The sequence below is a fragment of the Gopherus evgoodei genome, chromosome 3 (assembly GCF_007399415.2).
Source record: "Gopherus evgoodei ecotype Sinaloan lineage chromosome 3, rGopEvg1_v1.p, whole genome shotgun sequence".
Taxonomy (NCBI): domain Eukaryota; kingdom Metazoa; phylum Chordata; order Testudines; family Testudinidae; genus Gopherus; species Gopherus evgoodei.
Window position 1 is genome coordinate 157,148,739 of NC_044324.1, and position 23,916 is coordinate 157,172,654.

General features: G+C 36.6%; 1 protein-coding gene across 2 annotated transcripts in view; it reads right to left on the reverse strand.

The window, feature by feature from the left end:
* The window catches only part of STRN (striatin), a 117,769-nt gene that overhangs the window by 37,750 nt on the left and 56,103 nt on the right, over positions 1-23,916 (reverse strand). For both annotated transcript variants that reach the window (XM_030557103.1, XM_030557104.1), the window contains exons 6-8: positions 13,617-13,749; positions 9,478-9,613; positions 2,143-2,253 (exon numbers count right to left, since the gene is read on the reverse strand). In XM_030557103.1, the coding sequence (XP_030412963.1) occupies positions 2,143-2,253; positions 9,478-9,613; positions 13,617-13,749 (380 nt within the window). The remainder of the gene's footprint in view (positions 1-2,142; positions 2,254-9,477; positions 9,614-13,616; positions 13,750-23,916) is intronic.

Sequence of the window (23,916 nt, forward strand, 5' to 3'; positions counted from 1 at the left end):
ACAAGTTCTATTTTTCCCACCCTCATCACAATAATGAGGAAACTAAATAGTATTTTAGTTGTCTATTACAAAATGTTACTTGAGTCAGGCTAAGAGTGAATAGGATTTTGCAAGATTGTTTTAATACAGTATCTGATTTTATAGAAAAACAACATTGTACTGAACAGTTTTATCTCTGAATACTCATCTATGATGAGATTAAAGTTATAAACAGACTTCATACATCTCAATATTAAAGTGTTTAATCCCCTTCCCACCTCCATTTCTTTCCTCACTCCTTTCTTCTCTAAGATCATGAACAGGTGATAAATAACAGGTGCGACTCCTCCCGATTTTTCTGCACTGATGCCCTTCCAATGATGGTTTGTCCATGGAAAGATACTTAATGTCTGCAATTCTTAGTCTCCCCCAGATCAAAACTCCATCCAAAAACATGTTACTGTACATTTAACTACAATACCCTTGTGAAGTAGTGCAAGGTGCCAAACTGCAGTCTTGCATCAGGCACTTTGCTCATTAAACATATAAAACAAAGTTCCAATGATAGTTGTGCCTAAATTAATCATTAATTACTACAATTTGATAATCAGGATCTACACACCCAATATCTAACTGAGAAATGCACTCGTTTCTATTTATTTCTTAATTTAAATGTTTCTAGCAAGTTAGCTCATTAAAACTTTGGCCCTGGAACTGTATATTATATACATGTACTATGACATTGTATATGTAGACAAAAAATTATTAAAATAATTTTCTGTATATTCCCATTGCATGAGAATCTCTATTTTAATTACGAAGAAATTCAGAATTTATTTGGTAAAACAATAACTTTTTGTAGGGGAAGCTCAACTTCTTGTTATGCTTGCATTTTTTCAGGTATCTCAATGGCACCTCAAATAACTGCAACCAAAGAACACAGAATTCTTTCAAATGTCATTCATATCAGCATAGGAATCTAAAGTACATATGATTTGCTTAGAGAAAGTAATAATGTAGGTTTAATCTCTACATGCTATATTTGCTGCTATGATCTCAAAGCTAATATTTACTGACCTGCAACCAATCACATTTAGAATCTACTAAATGCATAAAGTAACAAAATGAGGCAGCCTTGAAACAATAACGTAGAGGACACGGCATCTTTTTGTAGGATTTTGTAAACATGCTGGAAGTGACAGTTCCCTTAAAATGAATAAGCATCCTCCCACAAAGGGAGGAGTAATGAAACATATCCTTCACATTTTCCCCTGAATTAGGTGCATTATTTTTCAATTTTAATTATTCCCACAAGAGTTCTCAACACAGCTTTATGTTTGAAATAGTTATGATTTCCATGTTAAACATTTAACTTAACTCTGAAAGGTGTATAATACTTATTTTATTTAACAACAAAGGTTTAACATAATGGATTTCTGTTTCAGGAGATGTAACAGAGAAAGGTATGACGAACAGGGCTCGAAATTGTATTTCAGATCCCTATCACAGCTGTTTGCTTGGAATCCAAATAACACCTATGACAAATATAAATTCCACAGGTATAATGGTATTTGATAAATAAGAATTGATTTAGAGGTTGTCAATAAGATTTTTTTCCATTTCGAGCCCTGCACAAGGAATTATGAGGACAGCATGACTTGCATGTTGTGACTAATAAGTACAAACGGGGTAGAAATTAACTTGTTTCTCTCTCTATCAGCTAACAGATACTAAAGAGTTGTTTGTTTTATTTATTAAACTCTAAAACAGGTCTTATAAAACTGGCATGTTTTCAACTAAGAGTTCTGACATTTTCTCAGTTGAAATATACAGTTAAATAAAGTATCAAAACAATGCATTTAAACTTCATATGTCTATATAGCACCACTGATTGCTACATAGTCCATGTCCAGCATAATCACTTTGAATTTATCCAACACTAAACTGGTAAAAGTTATATCCCAGTCAGCATCTTCCTACTTTCTCAGGCAACTGGACTGACTATCATTAATTTCAACCCCTGAGCACTGGTGAACAGGAAAGCAGTCAGGAGTGACAAAGTAAAAGAGTAAGTAGTTTTAGGAAAACATTGAAAGAAAGATAGAATTAGGGGTGTGAAAGAGGTGGGATTTATGATTTTAAGGTGCAATGTTTTCCACTTACTCTTCACTCCCTTTTTTCCCTTGCGCTCCTTTTTGTATTGTTCCTTGAGTTTGGTTATTACTCCCTGGTCCACATTCCAGGCTTCAGGCATGAGACACTGATCTTCCTTTTCTAAATAAAGTAAAACAAATGAAACATCCTTTTTAAATATGTCACTAAACAGTTTTCACTGAAAGAGGTAGCAGCTGTTGTGAATCTTATTTATACCTTGTATTTAAAATACACAAGTAGCACTATGGTTGCAAATTCTGCGAGACTGTATTCTCACCCCTATTTTCACTTGCTCAGAATTTCTTAAAAAATCATTTTGTGATGAAATTTCAAATGCTTCATCTCTGAACCCAATAAGTGATTGTTCATAGAACAGTGTTTTTGCTTTCATTTTTTGTTTTGTTTTTCCTCTTCTAACAAGCAGGTAATACTTTTACTGCTTTAATTATTTTTCCAGAGAAATAATTATATCCACAAATACACATTACATCACTAACCTAACCTAGCATTTACAGCATGGGTGCAGTATGTCTAGAGTTTACTTAGTCTGACCCTATAATTTATACAAAAAAAGTATGTTTAAATTAAAGTGGTTCTTGTAACAGTTTACTTTACATTTCACCAGGGTTTTTACAAATAATTTTAGACATTAAAAGAGCATTCAATTTAACAAGAGACTGGAAAAATTTGAGATATCACAATCAGACAAAGGAAGCAGCACGTCTAGTGTCGGAAGCCTGCATTTTATACCTAAACTCAACTGAACTTCTGCCATACCTGCAGTTAAGTCACTGATTCTCAGTTTCCCCTGTTGTACAACAGGGAAAATAACACTTACCCACACTTGTAAACTCTTTTGAGATCCTCCAATGAAAGGTGATATGTAGGTACGAATATTAAAAACATTTAAACAGCATACCAGAAGACTGTATTTAGGCAGTTTATTATAACAGACAACTCAGAACTGAAAAAAACCATTTATCATTTATGTATTTTTACATCACAACTGTGGGTTTTCTTTTAAAAAAATGTATTAAATTAAGGCTTTATTTTCCTCATTCAAATTTATCATGTTTCATTAATATTTAATACAAAGTTTATTCCTTAAGCCTAAAATTGGTAAAGTGTTCCTTCCTTTTAAAAAATTTAAAAAGTTGTGTATTATTCTCCTGATGGTTCAGAACAGATCATTTGGCTATGATTGAACTGTCATTTAAAGGGCTCTTCAGGGACTAATGTGCATGTTCAAAACCCATATGAAAAGTATTTTCTTGTGTACACAGTGATAACTTATCTAGTTTCAAAATCTAACATTTAAATGAATAAAAACACTCAAGACCTTTCATGCTATGATTCAGTCAATACGTTTATGCCCATCTTAGTACAAAACTGTGGAAAGCAGGATTTCCAACTGAATGCAGACCACCTCATCTACAGCTATAATAAAACACAAAACTGTATTTCCTCAAAGATCTAGATTCAACTAACAAAAGCCAAACTACTCAAAAGTTAAGTGGCAGTTTTTTCCCCAGTGTGAAATGAAAGAAGCACACCCCAAAGTTAGAAAATTAATCTCAGATTTTGTCAGTTAAAACAAACTATTAAAAAAGTTTGTCCATGTAGCATTTTCTGATTTAATTTTTTTTATTAACCATATTACCTAATTGATGGCCATTATAGTTTATGGTGTATTATTAAAATATTAGAAGCATGACAAAAAAAACAGTAAGGCCATTAACAGGGAAGTAATGTAAGGAATGAATGATTACTGAAAGAAAATAAATGGTTGCTCACTCCTTTGGAAAGTGTATTCTATATTCTTCTGACACCACTACAGGCTATTCAGAAGTGACGCTGATAGCGGTATTCAGCTCTCCCTGGCCAACAAAATGATAGGCACAATACGACATGAAGGTAAGCAATGTCTGAGGCTGATAATCTAAATCAGTGGCTCTCCACATTTCCAGGCTACTGTACAGACATGCCAAACCCGTGAAATAATGCAGAAATTGGGCTTGTTTTTGACTTAATTGGTTTGTGAGTGGCTTGTTGACTAGTTTTTGGCTTGTAGCATGTTGCTTGTTTGGCCTGTAGTTTGTTGCATCTTTTTTTTTGACCAGCTGCCAGCAAGCAGGGGCAAGGGGTGAGGAGAGAGTCAGGGGTGCACAGCAGGACCACCCCAGTCCCAGACTGCATGCCGGGGGGATCTAGTCACATAGTGTTGGGGTTCTTAGCGACTGGCTTGTTTTGGCCTTGCTTTGAAATGGGATTAGCTTGATTTTTGGCTTCTTGTGAAATTTGGGGTACTTATTTACCATGCAAGAGCTAGTAACTGTGCTACTGTACCCCTTTCAGGAATCGGATTTGTCTTGTGTATCTCAAGTTCCACTTCAATGAAATACTACTTGCTTACAAAATGAGACATAAGAATTATGGCTGTCAAGCAATTAAACAAAATCAATCGCAATTAATCACGCGTTTAAACAATATAGAATGCCATTTATATAAATATTTTTGGATGTTCTTCACATTTTCTAATATATTGATTTCCATTACAATACAAAACACGAAGTGTACAGTACTCACTTAAATTTATTTTTCATTATAAATATTTGCACTATAAAAATAAAATAAATAGTATTTTTCAATTAACTTAATACAAGTACTGTAGTGCAATCTCTTTATCATGAAAGTTAAACTTACAAATGTGGAGTTATGTACAAAAAATAACTGCATTCAAAAATAAAACAATGTAAAATTTTAGATTCTACAAGTCCATTCGGTCCTACTTCTTATTCAGCCAATTGCTCAAACAAACAAGTTTGTTTACATTTGCTGGAGATAATGCTGCTTGCTTCTTGCTGGCAATGTCACCTGAAAGTGACAACAGGCATTCGCATGGCACCATGGTAGCCAGCATTGCAAGATATTTATGTGCCAGATTTGCTAAAGATTCATATGTCCTTTTCATGCTTCAACCACCATTCCAGTGTGTTTGTGTGTGTGTGTGTGGGGGGAGAATAAGCATGGGTGAATAGTTTTACTTTGTGTAATGGACCATCCACTCCCAGTCTTTATTCAAGCCTAGTTTGATGGTGTTCAATTTGCAAATTAATTCCAATTCAGCAGACTCTCGTTGAAGTCTGTTTTTGAAGTTTTTTTGTTGTAATATTGCGACTTTTAGGTCTGTAATCGAGTGGCCAGGGAGACTGAAGTGTTCTCCAATATGAATGTTATAATTCTTGACATCTGATTTGTGTCCATTTATTCTTTTACGTAGAACCTGTCCGGTTTGGCCAATGTACATGGCAGAGGGGCATTGCTGGCAGATGATGGTATATGCCCCTCTGCCAGTTCCTTACATCTCCTTGTCAATTGCTGGAAATGGGCCATTTTCATTACCACTACAAACAGTTTTTCTCTCCTGCTGATAGTAGCTCACCTTAACTGATCACTCTCCTTATAGTGTGTATGGTAACACCCATTGTTTCATGTTCTTTGTGTGTGTGTATAATTATACTTATAATCTTCCTACTGTATTTTCCACTACATGCATCTCATGAAGTGGGGCTGTAGCCCATGAAAGCTTATGCTCAAATAAATTTGTTAATCTCTAAGGTGCCACAAGTACTCCTGTTCTTTTTGCTCTTTTAAGACTTCTGAAAGCATGCTCCACACCTCATCCCTCTCAGATTTTGGAAGGCACTTCAGATTTTTAAATCTTGGGTCGAGTGCTGTAGCTATCTTTAGAAATCTCATATTGGTTCCGTCTTTGCGTTTTGCCAAATCTGCAGTGAAAGGGTTCTTAAAACGAACCACATGATGGGTCATCATCAGAGACTGCTATAACATGAAATATATGGCAGAATGCAGGTAAAACACAGAGCAGGAGACATACAATTCTCCCCCAAGGAGTTCAGTCAGAAATTTAATTAACGCATTTTTTTTTAAACGAGTGTCATCAGCATGGAAGCATGTCTTTTGGAATGGTGGCCAAAGCATGAAGGGGTATACGAATGTTTAGCATCCCTGAGACAAATACCTTGCATGGCACTTTTGTAGCAGCATTGCAAACTTCTGTTCTCACTTTTGGGTGACATTGTAAATAAGAAGCGGGCAGCATTATCTCTCATAAATGTAAACAAACTTGCTTCTCTTAGTGATTGGCTGCACAAGAAGTAGGACTGAGTGGACTTGTAGGCTCTAAAGTTCTACATTGTTTTGTTATGGAGTACAGTTATGTTATCAAAAAAAATCTACATTTGTAAGTTTCACTTTCATGATAAAGAGATTGCACAATGGTACTTGTATGAGGTGAATTGAAAAATACTATTTTTTGTTATTTTTACAGTGCAAATATTTGTAAGAAAAATAATGTAAAGTGAGCACGGTACACTTTTGTATTCTGTGTTGTAATTGAAATCAATATATTTGAAAATGTAGAAAAACATCCAAAATATTTAATACATTTAAATTGGCAGTCTATTGTTTAATGGTGTGATTAAAACTTCGATTAATCGAGATTAATTTTTTAATAGTAGTTAGTTTTTTTCCAGTTAATTGCAAGTTAACTGTGATTAATCAACAGCCCTAATAAGAATACAAAAGTGTGTCAGCACAATATTACTGAAAAATTGCTTACTTTCTCATTTTTACAATATAATTATAAAATAAATCATGACACCTCCCCGTTGAGAAACACTGATATAATATATAGAGTAGCATAAAAAAGTAATTGTCTTTATGAAATTTTAGTTTGTACTGATTTTGGTAGTGCTTTTAGCCCATTGTAAAACAAGGCAACTATCTAGATGAGTTGATGTAGCACCTGGAAGACCTCTGCATACCCTCAGGGGTATATGTACCCCTGGTTGAGAGCCACTGATATAAATGGTTTCTTCACCTCATATTGAGGTGAAGACATTAACACATCCATGGAGGAAGTATTTATAAATTCTAATAAACTGGAAGAGACTAACACATTGGATTTTGATAGAATTACGATACAAAAAACAGCAATCAAAGATGAGTTACGTCGATGGGTGATAGATTAATTAATTAAGGAAACAAATAGTTGAGCTAAGAATTAATTATTTTTGGAACACCTTTGAAAATGGAGAAATATCAATAGTTAAACAAGTTCTTAGAGAAGAGGCTAAACTATTACGGGCCATCGATGGGCTAAGTCCTTTTGACCAATGTACAGAAGGTCTACTCTATGTGTGGATCTTTTCCACATATATTGTGAGGGAAGGGAAAAGGAGAGTGTATCAGTTTCTTCACCGCAGATTTTTCCCCAGTCTCCGCAAGTCTGGTGATTTGCTGGGGGTAGAAGTTAAGAAATATTCCCCACATCAGCACTGGAGTCATTCCCAGAAGTGTAATACAGAGGTAGAATAAAAATGGATCATGAAATATAAGCAGCATTACATTTAATGGCAGGGCAGGGCAGTTTTGTTTGTGGACAGCAGGCCATCATTTCTGAAATCAGGAGAGAAGTTTTAGCTGATCATGCTTTTCTTCCCCAGATTTGACATGGAATTTCTGCTCTTCTTTGGCAAAAAATGTTTAGAAATATGCAAGACATAGATGGCAGAGTTGTCAGCAAACTACTTCAGATGTTAATATTCTATGGCATGCCTATGATAATAATACACACTTACATACTTCCTACATGTACCATACATCATATTTAATCCATCTTACAAAGTGGATTTTGAACTAGTATGTAAATGCTTTCTAGTTTAGAAATAACAGATCTGATCAACTCTAAAGACTCTCAGAAGTAGTCAGTTATGGCATTCTATTGTACCTGTTTAATAAATTACTATTAAAAATGTTCAGGAAATTTTTGTTGCAAAAAATGTACTGTTCAAAACTAGAAAGCAATTTTTAAACAACTTTACCATCTGTTTTCCCCCTATTTTCAATATATTAAGTTATAAGACATTATTACCTTTAATTTTTCATTTCATTTAAATCAAATAAGTGTCTTAAATGAGTTGATAAAGGATTTATAATGACATTGCGGCAGCTTATGCAGACAGACTATTATAACTGTAATTACAAGCTGTGATATAAAGAACTGAAAACCTCCTTTGGATCCAATTTTACAAGGATTGAAAACATACTACTATAAAGGAAATAATAACTTTCCATAACAAACATTTTTTGGGGCCCGGGGGGGGGTTTGGAAGAGTAAATGTTTTGCAAATCTGTACTGAGCTGTCAATGTTAAGAATTTATTTAACACCTTAAATTAAATAGGACTGATAACTGACAAACTCAACCTATTCACATTTCAGTGGCACAAGTGATAGATACAGTATGCTCAGAAAGCAGAAAAGATGAAGGTTTAATTATAAAAAAAGCAAATACCAGTATGTCTTTCAAGAACTATTTTTTGGGAAGAATCATATCCTTTTAATTACTTAAGGGAATTCTTGTAGCTGTATTTAAAGTAACTATTTCCAGTCCAATCCAAGGCCCAGTGATTTCAGTACATTTAGGGTTACTGCAAGCCTAAAGCTCAAGTAAAGCTTTCTTCTTCCTTGTAACCAGTTAATGAATGGTGAGAGAGTTAGAGATATGCACTGGGCTATGAGGGGAGCTTGGGGAGCTCACGTCCTCCCACCATCAGAGTTAACTGCAGCCTCTCAACCTTTTACATACTGGGCCAGATATCCTCAGAATCTATCAGCTTGGCATGCAGCTAGTCTACGTAGTGTGCTGGGGCTTAAGTAATCAATTCTTCAAAGTAAACTGGGTTCTGATAACCTGGCTGCAAGATATTAACTTGAACCAAATATTACTAGACAATAGTTTATGAAATTCTCTTTCTAACTAAGTAGGATTTAAATATATGCCTGCTATCTTTTCAAAGGAATTTGAGCAACAGAATAGATCAAACTGCTCAAATTGCTGCCATTTGAATGGAAAAAAAATAAATTAAATCTTTATGACTCACATTGTTTTCTGTATTAAAGTGGGAGGAAGGGAAGAATATTAAAAACCTCTCATATTCACGTTTACAATCTGACAAAACAACTTTTTATAGGGCTTCTATAGTTTGGATAGATAGAAAAGGTATTGGCACTCTATAAAGATTATTTAAACTATATTTATTTGCATTATTACTTAATAGAGACAACTGAACAAAAATATGAATATCTTAAAAAACTGTACATAAAGCTGCATACAGAAAAGTAAAAATATCTCAGGCTACCACCCAAAGATTTACAGTAGAGCTCCTTTAAAGATGTTGCGATCTTGGCAAAATATTGTTCAATTTTTATGCTTGACTCATTTTCTGTTTTTATGGTGTGATCCCCTAAGCTCTCTTACCCCAGTCAGTTCCATCTCCTGAACTTCTAGATTCTCCATCTCCATCATCTGATCCAACCAAGAAGTCAAATTCTTTCAAAGCTTCTTCTGTATCTCTGTCTTCACTGCTATCAGACACCACTCTTCTCCTCACCATCTAAATAAAAAGAAAAAAGCTAAATTAAACTAAAAATACAACTTTGTATCTACCAGTACTATTTGCTTTCACATGTGGAACTAATAAAGTTAGAACAGAGGCAGGAAAAAACAACAACAACATAGGGTACCTGTATTTTAGCAGCAGGGGCAGGGGGGAAACAGGACAAAGTAAACACATTTGATTTATTCAAACTGCAAAACTAAAGGAAAGTCCTGTCTAAAACAACAATTTTTCACACCTTAAAGCAGTCAATACACAACCAGAGCACATTAAGGGCTATACTGGTAATTTACCAGGGATACAGTCTACAAGTGTTGACAGTCTGTATTCCTATGTTCACCCTTTTTAAAAAACTATAATGGATTTAGTACAAAGTATGGCTTATGAGGTATCCTTTGAAAACTCATAATGTGCTGATTATTATTGTCCTGGTAAAATATGTGTGGCAACATTGTATGTAAAGTTATAAGAGTCTACTGTATAACATTACTGAGACTGCTTTGAATTCATTTAGCTTAAGTTCAGTATTCGATGCGTTTTACCTTTTATTTACTTGTAACCAATTCTGACCTATATGACTCATTTCTTGTAATCACTTAAAATTTATCTTTCTTTAGTTAATAAACTTGTTTTATCTAAACAATGTGTTTTTGGAATGAAATATTTGGGAAACTTCATTTGGGCAGTACAAGACGTATATTTTGGGGGGAAAGTCTGGGACTGGTTTTGTCCTGCAGTGTAATTCAGGAGTGGCTAGCTATAGCATTCATACAATATAGCTGGAGTTTGTGTGTGAGCAAACGGAGTGGTTGCTCTCACAGCATAGCAGTGTAAGAGGCACTCCAGGTTTGAGAATTGAGGGGGGACAGCTATCCACCTATCCAGACTGTACCACGGGTAATGTCACAACAAGTAGCTTGTGTATAAACATACATGAAAGGATTTTAGTCCAAAATAAATGCACAGTGGTTGTTTTTTTACAAGAGGACAAAAGTGCATGCAGGACTTCACAAAAGCATCAAGAAAAGCAAGTATCAGTGGTCAGATAGGCTCTACTTTTCTGAAATCACAGTTTTTGATGTCCAGATTTGTCTTTGATGTTCCCCACCTTATAGATACACACAAAAACATAGAGGTGAGAGTCTGTTGAGTAGCTGCTGTCTTCTGATTTGTTCAGATTCATCTTTGCTGGGCAAAATGGTGCTGATGACCTTGCCTATTTGTTGCACATTTTACCATCACCATCTATGCTTTTATCACTCGTAAGTTGGATTTTCTTTGGTCATTAACACCATCTCAGTAATTTATTAAAAAACAAAAAGTTCTAAGCTACACTAATTCATAATATACTGGTCAAACAAAATGTATTTTTCCTACAACAAAAGTGGACTGTCTACGTTAAAGTCATTTAATTAACCAGTGACTTAGGTTTATTATTTATAGATATCAGTTGTTATATATTGTCAATTTTAATGGCCTCTATTTCAAAGAAAAAACTGCTTTTGAGCAGTACTTATTTCACTTAGGCTTGATCTATACTAAAAATTAGGTTGACATAACTACATGAAAAATCCATACCACTGAGTGGCATAGTTAAGCCGATCTAAGCAGTAGTGCAGCGATACTCAATAGGCAGCCTCGGAGCCAAATGTGTTCCATCAAGGCTTCCTGTGTGGTCCACCAGCTCCCCTTAAAAAAATGTTTATAATTAAAACAATGTAGAACTTTAGAGCCTACTATTTGCCTATGACTGTTTTTATCTCCGTCAAATAGGAAAAGATGACATTGTGAACCATGTGAAGCAAGTTTCCCTGCCTAATTCTATGGCAGTGTGAAGACTGGAGATAAATTACAAGGATTGTCTGTCAGCACTGCTTTATGGTTTTAAAAATGCCAAATACACATCTCTTAAAGAGGTTGAATCAAGCGATTTAATGACACTGCCCAGCTATCACTGTTTTTTAGATTTTATGATGGTGAAATTTTCAAGGAAGAATTTTTGTGCTTCATATGATTAGAAACACACCCAGGAGAGATAATTTTTGCAAAGGTAAAAGACTTATTGAAACAAAATTTTTAGATCTGCAGAAAGTAAATTTGTTTGTTACAGATGGCAGTCCCTTGATGACAGAGAAAGAAAGGACATTTATTTGTACTTCCACAATCAATCACCATTGTACCATCAAACTACTAATTGGTCCATTATTTTAAAATTATATTTAAATACCACTAACTGATTAGACAAACATGATTTATTAGGACAAAATTTTCAGACATTTTCATTTGATCAATTGTAATCTTTCCATACATTGTATACTCAAAAAGAAGTTTAGTCATTTTGTAGTAGTACTGTTTGTATTTTATATAATTTAGAATGAAAGAAAGAAAAATAATGTAACATGTATTAAATGTATTGGTGTATGATTTGATCATATCCTGCCAGCCTACTCTTTTTGAATAACAGAAAGAAATGACCTAATGGGCCACTGGTACAGATACATCAGCCAGAATCTGTGTCTGTGCTGATTTCAAGGCAGTGACAGACCTTTGAGGGTCACCAATTTGTTGTAGGTTTAGCATTTTAAAATAAGTAAAAGAATGTCTAATTGCTTTCTTTTGCATTGCAACTTGATGTTCCTGTTCAAAATATTCTGTATAAATTAATTGTGTTGTGTGTGAATGAGGAATGTGTGTGTTACGAGATAAGTGTAAAGACCATTGCTTAACCAGATGGTCTAGGGAGGAACTGGAGACAGACACAAGGGCGCCAAGAGGCTGCAACATGCCCGTATTAAAATGTCAGAGAAGGACATATTAAAGACTCTAAAAATGAGACAGGCACCTATCAATGGCGACAAGAAAGCTGTAATTACAACCAGCATGGGATAACTCCCTGAGAAACTTAAAAAAAAATAAAAAAATAAAAAAAAACCATTTAAAAAACCAAGCACTTGTCAAACAACAATTGATTACAGCATGACGGTGCAAAATTCATTGGTCCCAATGCAGGAAAATCACTATATAAACAGGGTGCCTTGTTCATGAAACACTGGGTTCGTCCTGCCAAGACTTCCCCAGAGCATCGTGTCGCGACCGATGGAACCCAGCTGCTCCCTACCGGTGATCAACCTAGGTGGCCACTAGATTGATCTGGACTCTGGACTGATAACTATAACACTGCTTGGCAGGACAGTGTGTGTCTGTGTGTGGTGTGATTGAATGCATATGCTAATTGTTGTATCTTCAATAAACATGGTGTATTGCCTTTTCCCCTGAAAAAGATTCTGTGTGCTTCTTATAATCATAACAATTTGACAAAACAAAAAGGGATTGGGTTAAATAATAGGGTTGGGTTTATTCATATATTACAGGTACATTTACTTTAAGATTCTCTACAAGCTGCTAAAAATGAAATGTAATACGTTTTGGGAAACTGCAAAAAGCATTTTCCTCAAATTAGTTTAAAAGTTTTAAGCCAATATAAGCAAATATTTCGCATCAAATGGATTTCTGATTTAGCATTACAGATTATACTTCTCAACATCAAAAGAAGGAAGATTGAATTAGAAGGTGTGTGGTTCCTAAAAAATAAAATTGATCAGATGTTCATTAAAAATAATTAGGTTCACAAACTTCTGGATTCAAATAGAGCAAGAGGTTTTTGTTTTTTTTAATTATATATATATAAAGTTAACAGAATAGACCAAAGAAGAGTAAAAAGTAACATTTGGGGATCATTTTCAAGCTCCAAGTAGGCATGCTTACTTTGTGCACACACACTCAGAAGCGCGTATCTCACGCTTCCAATCTTGCACACCCAACTAGGCAGATTTACATTTAGTCATATATGGGGTACATTCAATAATTTGCATGGGGCACATGCAGATGCATATGTATAAGTAACAGAGAATCAACCTGTTTACGTTTTCTTAACCTCACACTTTCCTTTTACTTTTCTGTTCACCACAAGTTTTTCAACAATGAGGTTTTTTTGACCCACCGTTGAGGTATCAATCATTGTTTTCTCTCTTTCAATATCTTCATCCTCATCTTCATCACTGAAATCTGCAGCTGCATTTTCAAGAAATTTGAAGGTCTCTAGCAGAGAGGCAGAGTCTGTCAATTCTGGTTTCCTGGACAAAAAACATATTTTGAATAAAGAAGAGCAAAAACAAAAAAAAATTGCATTCACCAATCTGGTTGTTTTGTTCTGTAATGACCAGTACTCTGCAAGATAAAAATAAGTCAGTTGGTAAAACTGGACAATGATTATATGTAATTATATTTGTGGGCAAACAATATAATATTAATGATGTCTTTTATTTTATTTTATTTTTTTTACACTTTGTAATTATTTCTTACTCCGTTGCAATTCCCCACTTGGCTGCTTCAATTTTTTGAAGTATTTTAGAACAGTTTCCAGCTGGACCCACATCACAAACCACCAGCACAACTGGCACCCTTCTTGGAAGCTGCAGTAGGAAGCACAAGGATTGAATGAGCCAAGACAGCCATGCATTCAGAGGGGCACAGTAATGTGGCGGAGCAAAATATGACTTCACTGCTTCCTGTGATGCCTCCCTCTTGCTGGGAAACAGAAGGCTCCAGACCCATCAATCACAAACCTTTGATGAGCACTAAATTTGCTACTGTAAAACAGTTCAATGAAAAAAAATCTGTTTAAGACTCAAGTATGTAGTAGGGGCTCTAAAGAGCAGTTAACATTCAACAAAATATAATTTTGCTAACCTTACTTTTGTCAATTCTGGCAAAAATCCAGAAAATGTCTCTGGAACAGGAAGGGTTGCTATGTCAACAACTGTTAAGAGAAAGAATCCAAGCTAGAGCCTGTGACCATTAATCAAAGTAATGTTGATGAACATGCAGTACAGTAAAAGAGATCCTAAGATTAAACACAATTAGTGAATCAGTTCTTCAGACTCCTACGATGAACAAGAATCCATAAAACCAAATCAGTCTAACACTATTCGCACTGGGACAGAACTCTGAACAAAGATTCTGGTAGGACAGCTAAATAAAGATGGAAACAAGTGGAAAAATCTCCAACCCCTAGAGGTATACGGAGAAATGAAGCTTCACCTTGCAGACATATTGTCTCTGCCTTGTGCTCTGGGAAATTTGGCAATCTAATTGCATTAGCACCTAATGCTTTTACTTGTGGTATTCTTGCCATTTGGCAAATCACATGAATATCTAATTTTTTACTGACTATTACAAGTGATGTCTAAAAATGCTGTTAACTGAAAAATACGAGAGGAATCTTATCTATTTTTTAGTTTGTTTTACATTGTGCATTCAACAGCACTTTGTGTAAAGTCAGTTTCAAGATTTACCCTTCTTTAGTCAGCTTCCTTTACTGTTCGTATGGGCCTTCACACAGCAACAGGAGAGTGAAAATCATTAAAAATTACGAGTATGTGAAGAAAATTGGCAGGACTGCTCAAGGATAAGGGTAGTAACTGAAATTACTTTTAACTCAGATAAAAAAATGAAATAGATTTCAACTTTACATTACCAATTATACGAGAATACCAGAAGAAAATGTTTTAAATAGTTGAAAGTGAAACCTGTGTTTGAAAGTTGGTTGATGTGTGAAGTGTAATCGTGATAATGACAAAAGGCTGAACAGCAGGATACCGACAAAAGCAGATGAAGTAGGAACTGCTGCATTAAATGAGAGGGGGGAAAAACAGGACTCAGCTGAGGGCACCTCTCCCTATAGCACCTTTATGGACTCATAACTGTGCAGGGGAAATTCCTTGCACACACACTGAGGGTAAGAGGACCAGGCAGTACAATATGCTTTTTTAATGATTTCAGATTTGGGAAATATCTGAACTGACTCCCTTTTGGAATAGAGACCATAACTATCCTCACAGAACTCCCAATCCTCTTTGAGATAATGTAGAGCATACACCTCTGCCCCCAATTCTGTTCTTTTAGAAATACTCCATAGATATCATTTAAAGCTCTCTCTGATATGACTGGTCTCACCATACCAGCAACCAACTTCAATTCCTGCCTTGAACTGTTTTTCCAGCAAAAATTTTGGCTTGGGAGCCAGTTGGTCAAAACCTTAAAACATAAGATACTAGTCCAAAACATATAATGTCCATCTGGCTTTCAAGGTCTAATTTAGGAGCTGGTTTAAACACAGTAAACTATAAAACACAGGACACTAAAGTTTAACTCACTTTTTTGTATGATGATGGCACTAAGAGCATATTGAATTTTCTTTGCTGCTTCTAACATGACCCATAATATTTTATAATTTAAAATTAAATGTAATATTATATTACAGACAGTTATTGTCTTTGTAATGATACCTGAGATCTTAATTACCTCCCACCTTGAATCTTTCAGTTGCTATGCCCTCCCTTCCACAAGGGAAGAGGTTAGTTTCTTCTCAGAGACTCTTGTCAGTGACTAACAGTATCAAAGACTGAAGACAGACTGTCTTAAATCAAAACAGACTTTATTGGTAAATTACAGAACCAGAGGAAATTCACAAAATAAAACAGTTAAATACAGGCTCTCCTTAGACTAAAAAATGTTTAAGCAGGCCAATAAAGAAAAAGTCTGTCTGACCCCCAGTTTCAAAGGCCTAATCTAGAGTACCAGAAAGGTTTTACATGACCTAGGGTAGAGAGAGGGGTGGGAGAGTGTCTTTTAGCAAAATCCCCTCTCCCCTTACAGAAAATACAGCTTTTTGTTCTCCCCAAGGCCTGCTTTGGGCCTCAAATATATGTTACATCACTTTCCTAAGCTATTTTTTGTTGACTCCTTATCTCTTCCTACCAACAAAATCTGTTCAAATTTGAGGCCATAGTATCTTTAAAAACTCCCTTCTCATGGTATGAAAGTTCTTTTAAGCCTGCCAAAATCTTAGTTAAGCTGTGTCTCAGACTGAGTACAGAAAACACATGCATACATATCAATTAGCTTATTCTTTTCTATGACTAGTGACTCCAAACACTTTGAAGAATTTTCATTACCATGCAGAGAGCCAGGCCCTTTATAATGCAGCATAACTAAAAATAAGGAAATACGTCACCAAATAAAACTGTAGAACCGCTTTAATATAATTTTTACCTTGTGTATAAATTGACGACAGGCTAGACAATCTGTCACAATCTCTTTGAAAGTTCTAATGAATTAACATACACTATATAAGAAACAATGCAAAACTAAATAAAAGTAGGAAGTAATACTTACAAAATGGTTTGGATGTAAACTGCAAGTTTACTGACTGAAGAAGCTTTCAGCCCATATAATTATGTCCCTACAAATGTACACGAAAAGATACGACCACTTGACTAGCCAGACCACACCACAAACAATTTTTGTAAAAAATAATTGGGGCAACTTTTAAAAGTTACTTCCCTATTCATCCCTCTCCTTCCCTCTCCTTTATTTCTTAACTTTTTTTGTCTCTTCCTCTTCACACCATAAGTGCCTTGTATTAGGTTTCCAAGAACAAGGGACCAGTCCTGGTCACAGATGTGTGGCAGTGGAACGAGAGACGCTTCTAAAGTGAAGCTGTTGTCACTGGCCCGAATGTCTTCATTGGATCAGTAAGAGTGTGACTTCAAAGAACACAGTAAGGTGTTGCTTGTTGTTTGAAGCATTACTCCTAATAATCCACTAAAGCCAACTGGCCCAGTAGTTTTCCTTCAGAAGCCCTGTTTAAGCTCATCTGGTGTGTGTGTCTGGGTGCGGCAAAAACAGCTGTTTTTGAAGCCCCACTCATGTCAAAGCAAGAGGGAGACAGGAACAGAGGAAAGGAGGGGAAATAAAAAGTGATTTTTAAAAATAAAATAGTTTTTCAATGTTATAATTGTTTTTATTTACTATTCGTGTCTACTTCACACACTATTTTGGCATTATTTCCTTCCTCCAATTAAATTCAGAGGTTTAATTTTTTTTTCAATAAACCATTTTATAAGCATGCTAACACACACTATGTATGTTCATCAGCCAGTACACAAAGAGCAGGTTGATTAAATGTGTAAGTGCTAAGAGGATTTATGGATGCAGGAATTACTCGGTCGTCTGTCTTTTGGAGTAGAAAGACATTTAGCTGCTTAAGTCCTGGTGGGAATGGTTTATTTTACTCCAGAAAATAAATCAGGGTCATGGGAAAATGCTTAATTATTCTCCTGATGTTAGGGAGCAGATTCCATGACAGTGCTGACTTGAGTTAATTTTGCTCATGTGTAAGATGTGAAACAGAAACCAGCCTTATTAAAATAAAAAGGTGCAAATCCAGTTTGAGGTTAGAGAGAGAGTATAGCCCAATCAGCCGTAACCTTTAAAAAAGTGTTTTTCTAACAAATGTTCGACCTCTTGGAATAAGTTTCGATTGGCCATTTCAATGCAGTTTCTCATCTTTGAGCCCCTTTATCAAGTCCTCAGCATCATAAATTATCTATTTTATTATTAGATATTTTATTCCTTTATTCCATTTAATCAATTTTATTCTATGACGTTTATTCTTCTGTCAATAATAAAAATATATTCTCAAAAAGAAATTAATTTGGACTACCTAGGATTCAGTTAAGGTGAATTAACTTGATTAATTATGAGATTTAAGGAATAAGCTAAAGATACTTAAATACTTTCATGTTGTACAAGGCTACATATGACATTTTAGTGAGGCAGTTTCCATTTGTTTGGTTTAATGACATAAAACTCTGATGTGGGAAAAACTCTCATTCTGCTCACTGCAGGCACTGGAAATTTCAAATGTTAATAGAAAGTTATTTTTAGTATCTGTTTGAGTTCATTCATGCTGAGACGTTGTACTTATCTTCCGTAATGCAAGTGGGTTGATCTGAAGAAAGTGAACATAGCTCCCCTTTTAAATGCCATGAAACATATGGGAACAGGATTATCAATGTCAGGCTATCAAAATAATGTTTTCATAAATGGAATCAAAATCTTCCAGGAAGCATCCCAAATCCACATGATGTTCTTGAGTGTTAAAGTGTTCATGAGGATCTGTATATTAGCAGATATACAGAAATGTGTAAAAAGACAAATATTCAGCCATATGTCTAGTGACTACTGATATACTATACGATGAGCAGGAAAAACTTCAGCTCCTACTTAAGTGATTTTCAGACAGTTGGAGTAAGTTGAGCATGGTGCTCCAAAAATACTGTCCAGCAAGTCTACTGGAAATCCAACACCAACATGTGAAAAGTTGAGACTGTCCAGACTTAAAACAATTTTCTGAAGTAGTTAGAAACTCACAGATCTTCAAATAAGCATTTCAGTCTATTAGAAAAGAAAGTGACAGTCTTCACAGTACTACTGCAGCAGCAGCTCTGCCTACTGCTACCCTCCTCCTCCCCACACAGGAACATTGAGATGAATAAAAGCAGCCTCCTACCACAGTCACCCCAAGCATTCCCAGCTTCTTCATGGAAATTTTCCCATTCTTACAGAGATGTAGCATTTATAGCCAACACTACAGCACTGAACGTTAGAATACTGGTACTTCTTACAAAATTCTGCACTAAAAAATTAAAAATTCTGAGCCAAAAAATAATAATTCTGGAGCACAATATTTTAAAATTCTGCAAAATTCTGAAAATTGTATTTGTTAATAAATAGATGTAGAAGTTCCAGGACAGCAGTGGGAAGCACAGGCTACTGGCTGCACAAAGGTGGTTGGGGGTTCAGCAGGGGGTCTGGGTTCTGGGGGAGTGGGGCTTGGTGGGGTGGAGGTCCGGGTGCAGTTGGTTGGGGCAGTAGGGTTGAGGGACTCATCAGGGTGGGGGTTGAAGTATGGGAGGGCTCAATGGGGATGGTCTTGGTGCAGAGATGGAGTTCCAGATGCAGAGAGGGTGGGGATTGGTGAGGGAGCCAGGACTTGAGAGGGGGTCTGGGGCAGGGGGGTGAGATTTGGCAGAGAGGTTTGGGTATGGGGGGGGTCTGGATGCTTGGGGGATGGGCAAATGGGGGGCAGTTCCCCAAACAGTGACCTCCCCCTACACCCCAGCTGAGGAGCAATGGGGGCAGGAAGTGGGATGTGGGAAAGCATGTGGAGCTTCCTGCAGTCAGGGAGGATTCTGGGGGTGGGTCTGACCTTGCCCCAACCACTCCTAGCAGGGGAAGAACAAGTCTCATCCTTCCCCGCCCCCAGCCCAGCTCAGACTAGTAGCCGAGCTCAACACAGGATAAGAGCCACCTGGTGGAGCATCCCCAGCCCCCACATGGAGATTTATCTCTGCTGGCTGCTCCGGGCATCCCAACCAATGTGCCTGCACTGCGGCTTCCCTTTGCTTTCCCACCATTTTCTGTGGGCAAGCAAAGAAATCTGCGAGGGTCATGACTTCTGCACGTATGCAGTAGCACAGAATTCCCCCAGGAGTAAATGCTGGCCATGAACATAGGTCAGATGAGATATGGTATAATGGATGCATGCACACCAGGCACAAGAATTTTCCCCTCTTTTAAAAAAACAAAACAAAACAAAAAACTCTACAAAATAAAGTGATTACATTGTTGAGAGGAGAAGAGTATCCTTGTTTCCTCCAGAAACCTGACATCTGGACATTGGGATTACATGCAGGGACAGGGGAAGACGACAGGGTTTATCTGTACAACAGTAAGAGACATTTGGTAGAGGACAGGAGGGAAATAAGAGATGTCTGTCTGTATGGTGGAAGGCAGTGAGCTAGTAGAGCTGATGGAGGCTGAGGGAGCAACAGCAATTGCTGCACTTGGTGCAATGGTCTTATGCAAGACACTGTGCTAGAAGCAGGCAGTATTAAAAGCATCACATCTGATCCTCTTCCTGGGGATCCCCAAGTGCAAAATTTGATCGGCATTTGTCAGACAAATTCATTCACCATTGGCATGTAGGCAAGTCCTTTTATTAAACATTGACTGCCACCATGGTGGATTGATTTAAATCATGATTTAAAAGCATCAAGTGGAAAGCCTATATTTAAATAATCCATTTTAAATCAAATTGTACTTGTTATTTTCCAAGAAAGGTGCACTCTCATTGGCTGAAAAAACCATTAAAATACATAAACATACAATAATAGAGCCTTTACGGTAGATTTGATACACAATTTTGCTATCTAGGAGGTATGTTTTTATTTATATATATATTTTCTTAAGCAATTATATAGATTAATATTTTCAGATTCATATTAATTGTACATTTTCAGTATGTTAGAAAATGTTGAGTGATATATTGCTTATTTAAAGATGCAGACTCACAGAAATGTAGAGCTAGAAGAGACCCTGAGAGGTCACCACGTCCAGCTGCCTGTGCTGAGGCAGGACCAAGTAAACCTAGACTATCCCTGACAGGCGTTTAACCAAGCTGTTCTTTTCCTTTACCAGATAATTAACTTTTAGGTCATGATTTGTGTCAAGCTGTATTAGGATGATAATTAGAATTTAAACACACAAAACAGCACATAAAATTTATTTTTATTACCAGAACAACCTTAAATGTTTTGGATATATACATTTAACCCATTTCACATTTACATTTAAATGATAAATTAAAACAGATAGACTAACTGCAATCAGTGAATTAAACTGATTATTTCAGGTCAGCCTGGGAAAATTTTCAAATATGCTTAAGTGAAAATGACTGGAACATAAGTTGCTACTTGCCTAAGACTCTTCAAAATGAGTTACTTAGGCTGACTTATTGTGCCATATTGATAAAGCTTGACCTCAAAATCTAGAAACAGGGGGACAACATCTTTCTTTATATAGAAAAGTAGTTTTTAATTCAGTTTTTGATAGAGGCTCATGGATTCAGCACATTTATTTTTTATATAGATGTTTTAAGAGAATATAGCAAGTTTTGGCCTCAACATATTCTGTATTAAATTCAGATTTCCTTTAAGCAGATTTATTTTAAAAAAAGATAGAATTTTTTTTAAATTCTCTTTTCATAAAAAATGGATTTTTATCCACCTTGATTACAAATCAATTATTTGTGTACTTTTACTGTAACATTATTACGTAATAGGAAGGTACCCTAGACCTGTTCAAGTCCTGAGAAAAGTTATAAGTTATCACATTACAGAAGTCCCTTTAGCATCTGTCATAAACAGATAGCTAAGGGTTAATGTCTCTTTCACCTGAAACACCTGACCAGAGAACCAATCAGGAAACCGGATTTTTTCAACCTTGGGTGGAGGGAAGTGTGTCTCTGAGTCTTTTGTCTGTCTGCCTGCTCCTCTGAGCTTTGGAGAAGTACTTTCTACTTTCTAGTCTTCTGTTTCTAAGTGTAAGGACAAAGAGATCAGATAGTAAGTTCTATGGTTTCTTTTCTTTGGTATTTGCATGAATATAAGTGCTGGAATGCTTTGATTTGTATTCTTTTTGAATAAGGCTGTTTATTCAATATTCTTTTAAGCAATTGACCCTGTGTTGTATCATCTTAATACAGAGAGAACATTTGTATTTTTTCTTTTTTATATAAAGTTTTCTTTTAAGACCTGTTGGAGTTTTTCTTTACTTCAGGAAAATTAAGTCTGTACTCACCAGGGGATTGGTGGGAGGAAGAAATCAAGGGGAGAGCTGTGTGTTGGATTGCTAGCCTGATTTGGCATTTCCTCTGGGTGAAGAGGAAAGTGCTTTTGTTCCAGGATTGGGAACGGAGAGGGGGAATCACTCTGCGTAGTTTCACAGAGCTTGTGTCTGGGTATCTCTCCAGGAGCATCTGGAGGGGGGAAGGGAAAAAGGATTATTTCCCTTTGTTGTGAGACTCAAGGGATTTGGGTCTTGGGTCCCCAGGGAAGGTTTTTCAGTGGGACCAGAGTGCCCCAAAACACTCTAATTTTTTGGGTGGTGGCAGCAGTACCAGGTCCAAGCTGGTAACTAAGCTTGGAGGTTTTCATGCTAACCCCCATATTTTGGACGCTAAGGTCCAGAATCTGGGAATAAGGTTATAACATGGTGTAGCAGCGACGGGATATAGACAGAATCCAGAAGCCAGTAGGAATATTATATTTTTCTTTTCTCTGCTAAGGGCTTTTTAGCAGAGAGAAACAGTTTGGTTTTAAAAGGGAACCAGAGAGAATTTTTTTTTTCTGCTCTCTAGCAGTTTGTGGTTTGCATATTAAGCGAGAAGACTGTTAAGGGTCTTTTGTCATGCAATAGCCCTCCCATTAGGAGGCAAGTACCAGCACTTATATGCATGCAGATAAAGTGGTTTTTCTGGTTTCCCTTAATTGAACATTAGCTAGAGAGAGAAAAGGAAAAAAGCACTGTTGCTAGGCAGACTTCAGGAGGCAACAGAGAGCCTGCAGTTCAGAAGATAAACATCGGAGGGCACCCCAACACAAGAAAACAGGAACCATGACTTCTAAGGCAAGGATTGACGCCGAAGAACAAATCAAAGACGCTGAACACAGGCGACAGATGGAGATGAAAGAAAAGGAAGAAAGCCTCAAACTGGCAGCCTTCCAAAGAGAACAGGCAGCCCAAGAGGCAGCACACAAAAGAAAACTAGAAGAAGAAGAGGTGGCCCACCGCCGAGAAATGGAAAAGCACCAAAAAGAAATGGAAAAGCACCAAAAAGAAATGGAAAAGCACCAAAAAGAAATGGAAAAACAACAAAAAGAGAATGAAGAGAAGGAAAAACAGAGAAAACATGAACTGGTGATGGCAAAAGCTGGGCTGCATGTGCCAGCCAACCCTAACAACCCGGCGCCAATTATTGCTCCCCAGCACAGGAAATTTCCCACCTACAAGGCAGGTGATGACACCGAGGCCTTCTTGGAAAATTTTGAAAGAGCCTGTCTTGGGTACAGCATCCCCGAAGACCAGTACATGGTAGAATTAAGGCCACACCTCAGTGGACCTTTAGCAGAGGTGGCAGCTGAAATGCCCAAGCCGCAAATGAATGACTATAAACTTTTTCAAACCAAGGCCAGATACAGGATGGGGATAACCCCAGATCATGCCCGTCGGCGCTTCAGAACCCAAAAATGGAAACCAGAGGTGTCATTTCCCAAACACGCCTACTACATTGCAAAAAACTATGAGGCCTGGTTAACAGGAAACAACATTCAAACCTTGGAAGAAGTGAACCTCCTCATACAAATGGAGCAGTTCTTGGATGGTGTTCCTGAAGACATCACACGGTACATACAAGATAGAAATCCCAAAACTATCGCTGAGGCGGGGGAGATTGGAGCCAAATGGATGGAACTGGCAGAAAGCAAAAAAGCTACTATCAAGGGGAACGATTACCCCAGGGGGCACACAGACCATAAACCCTACAACCGAGGACA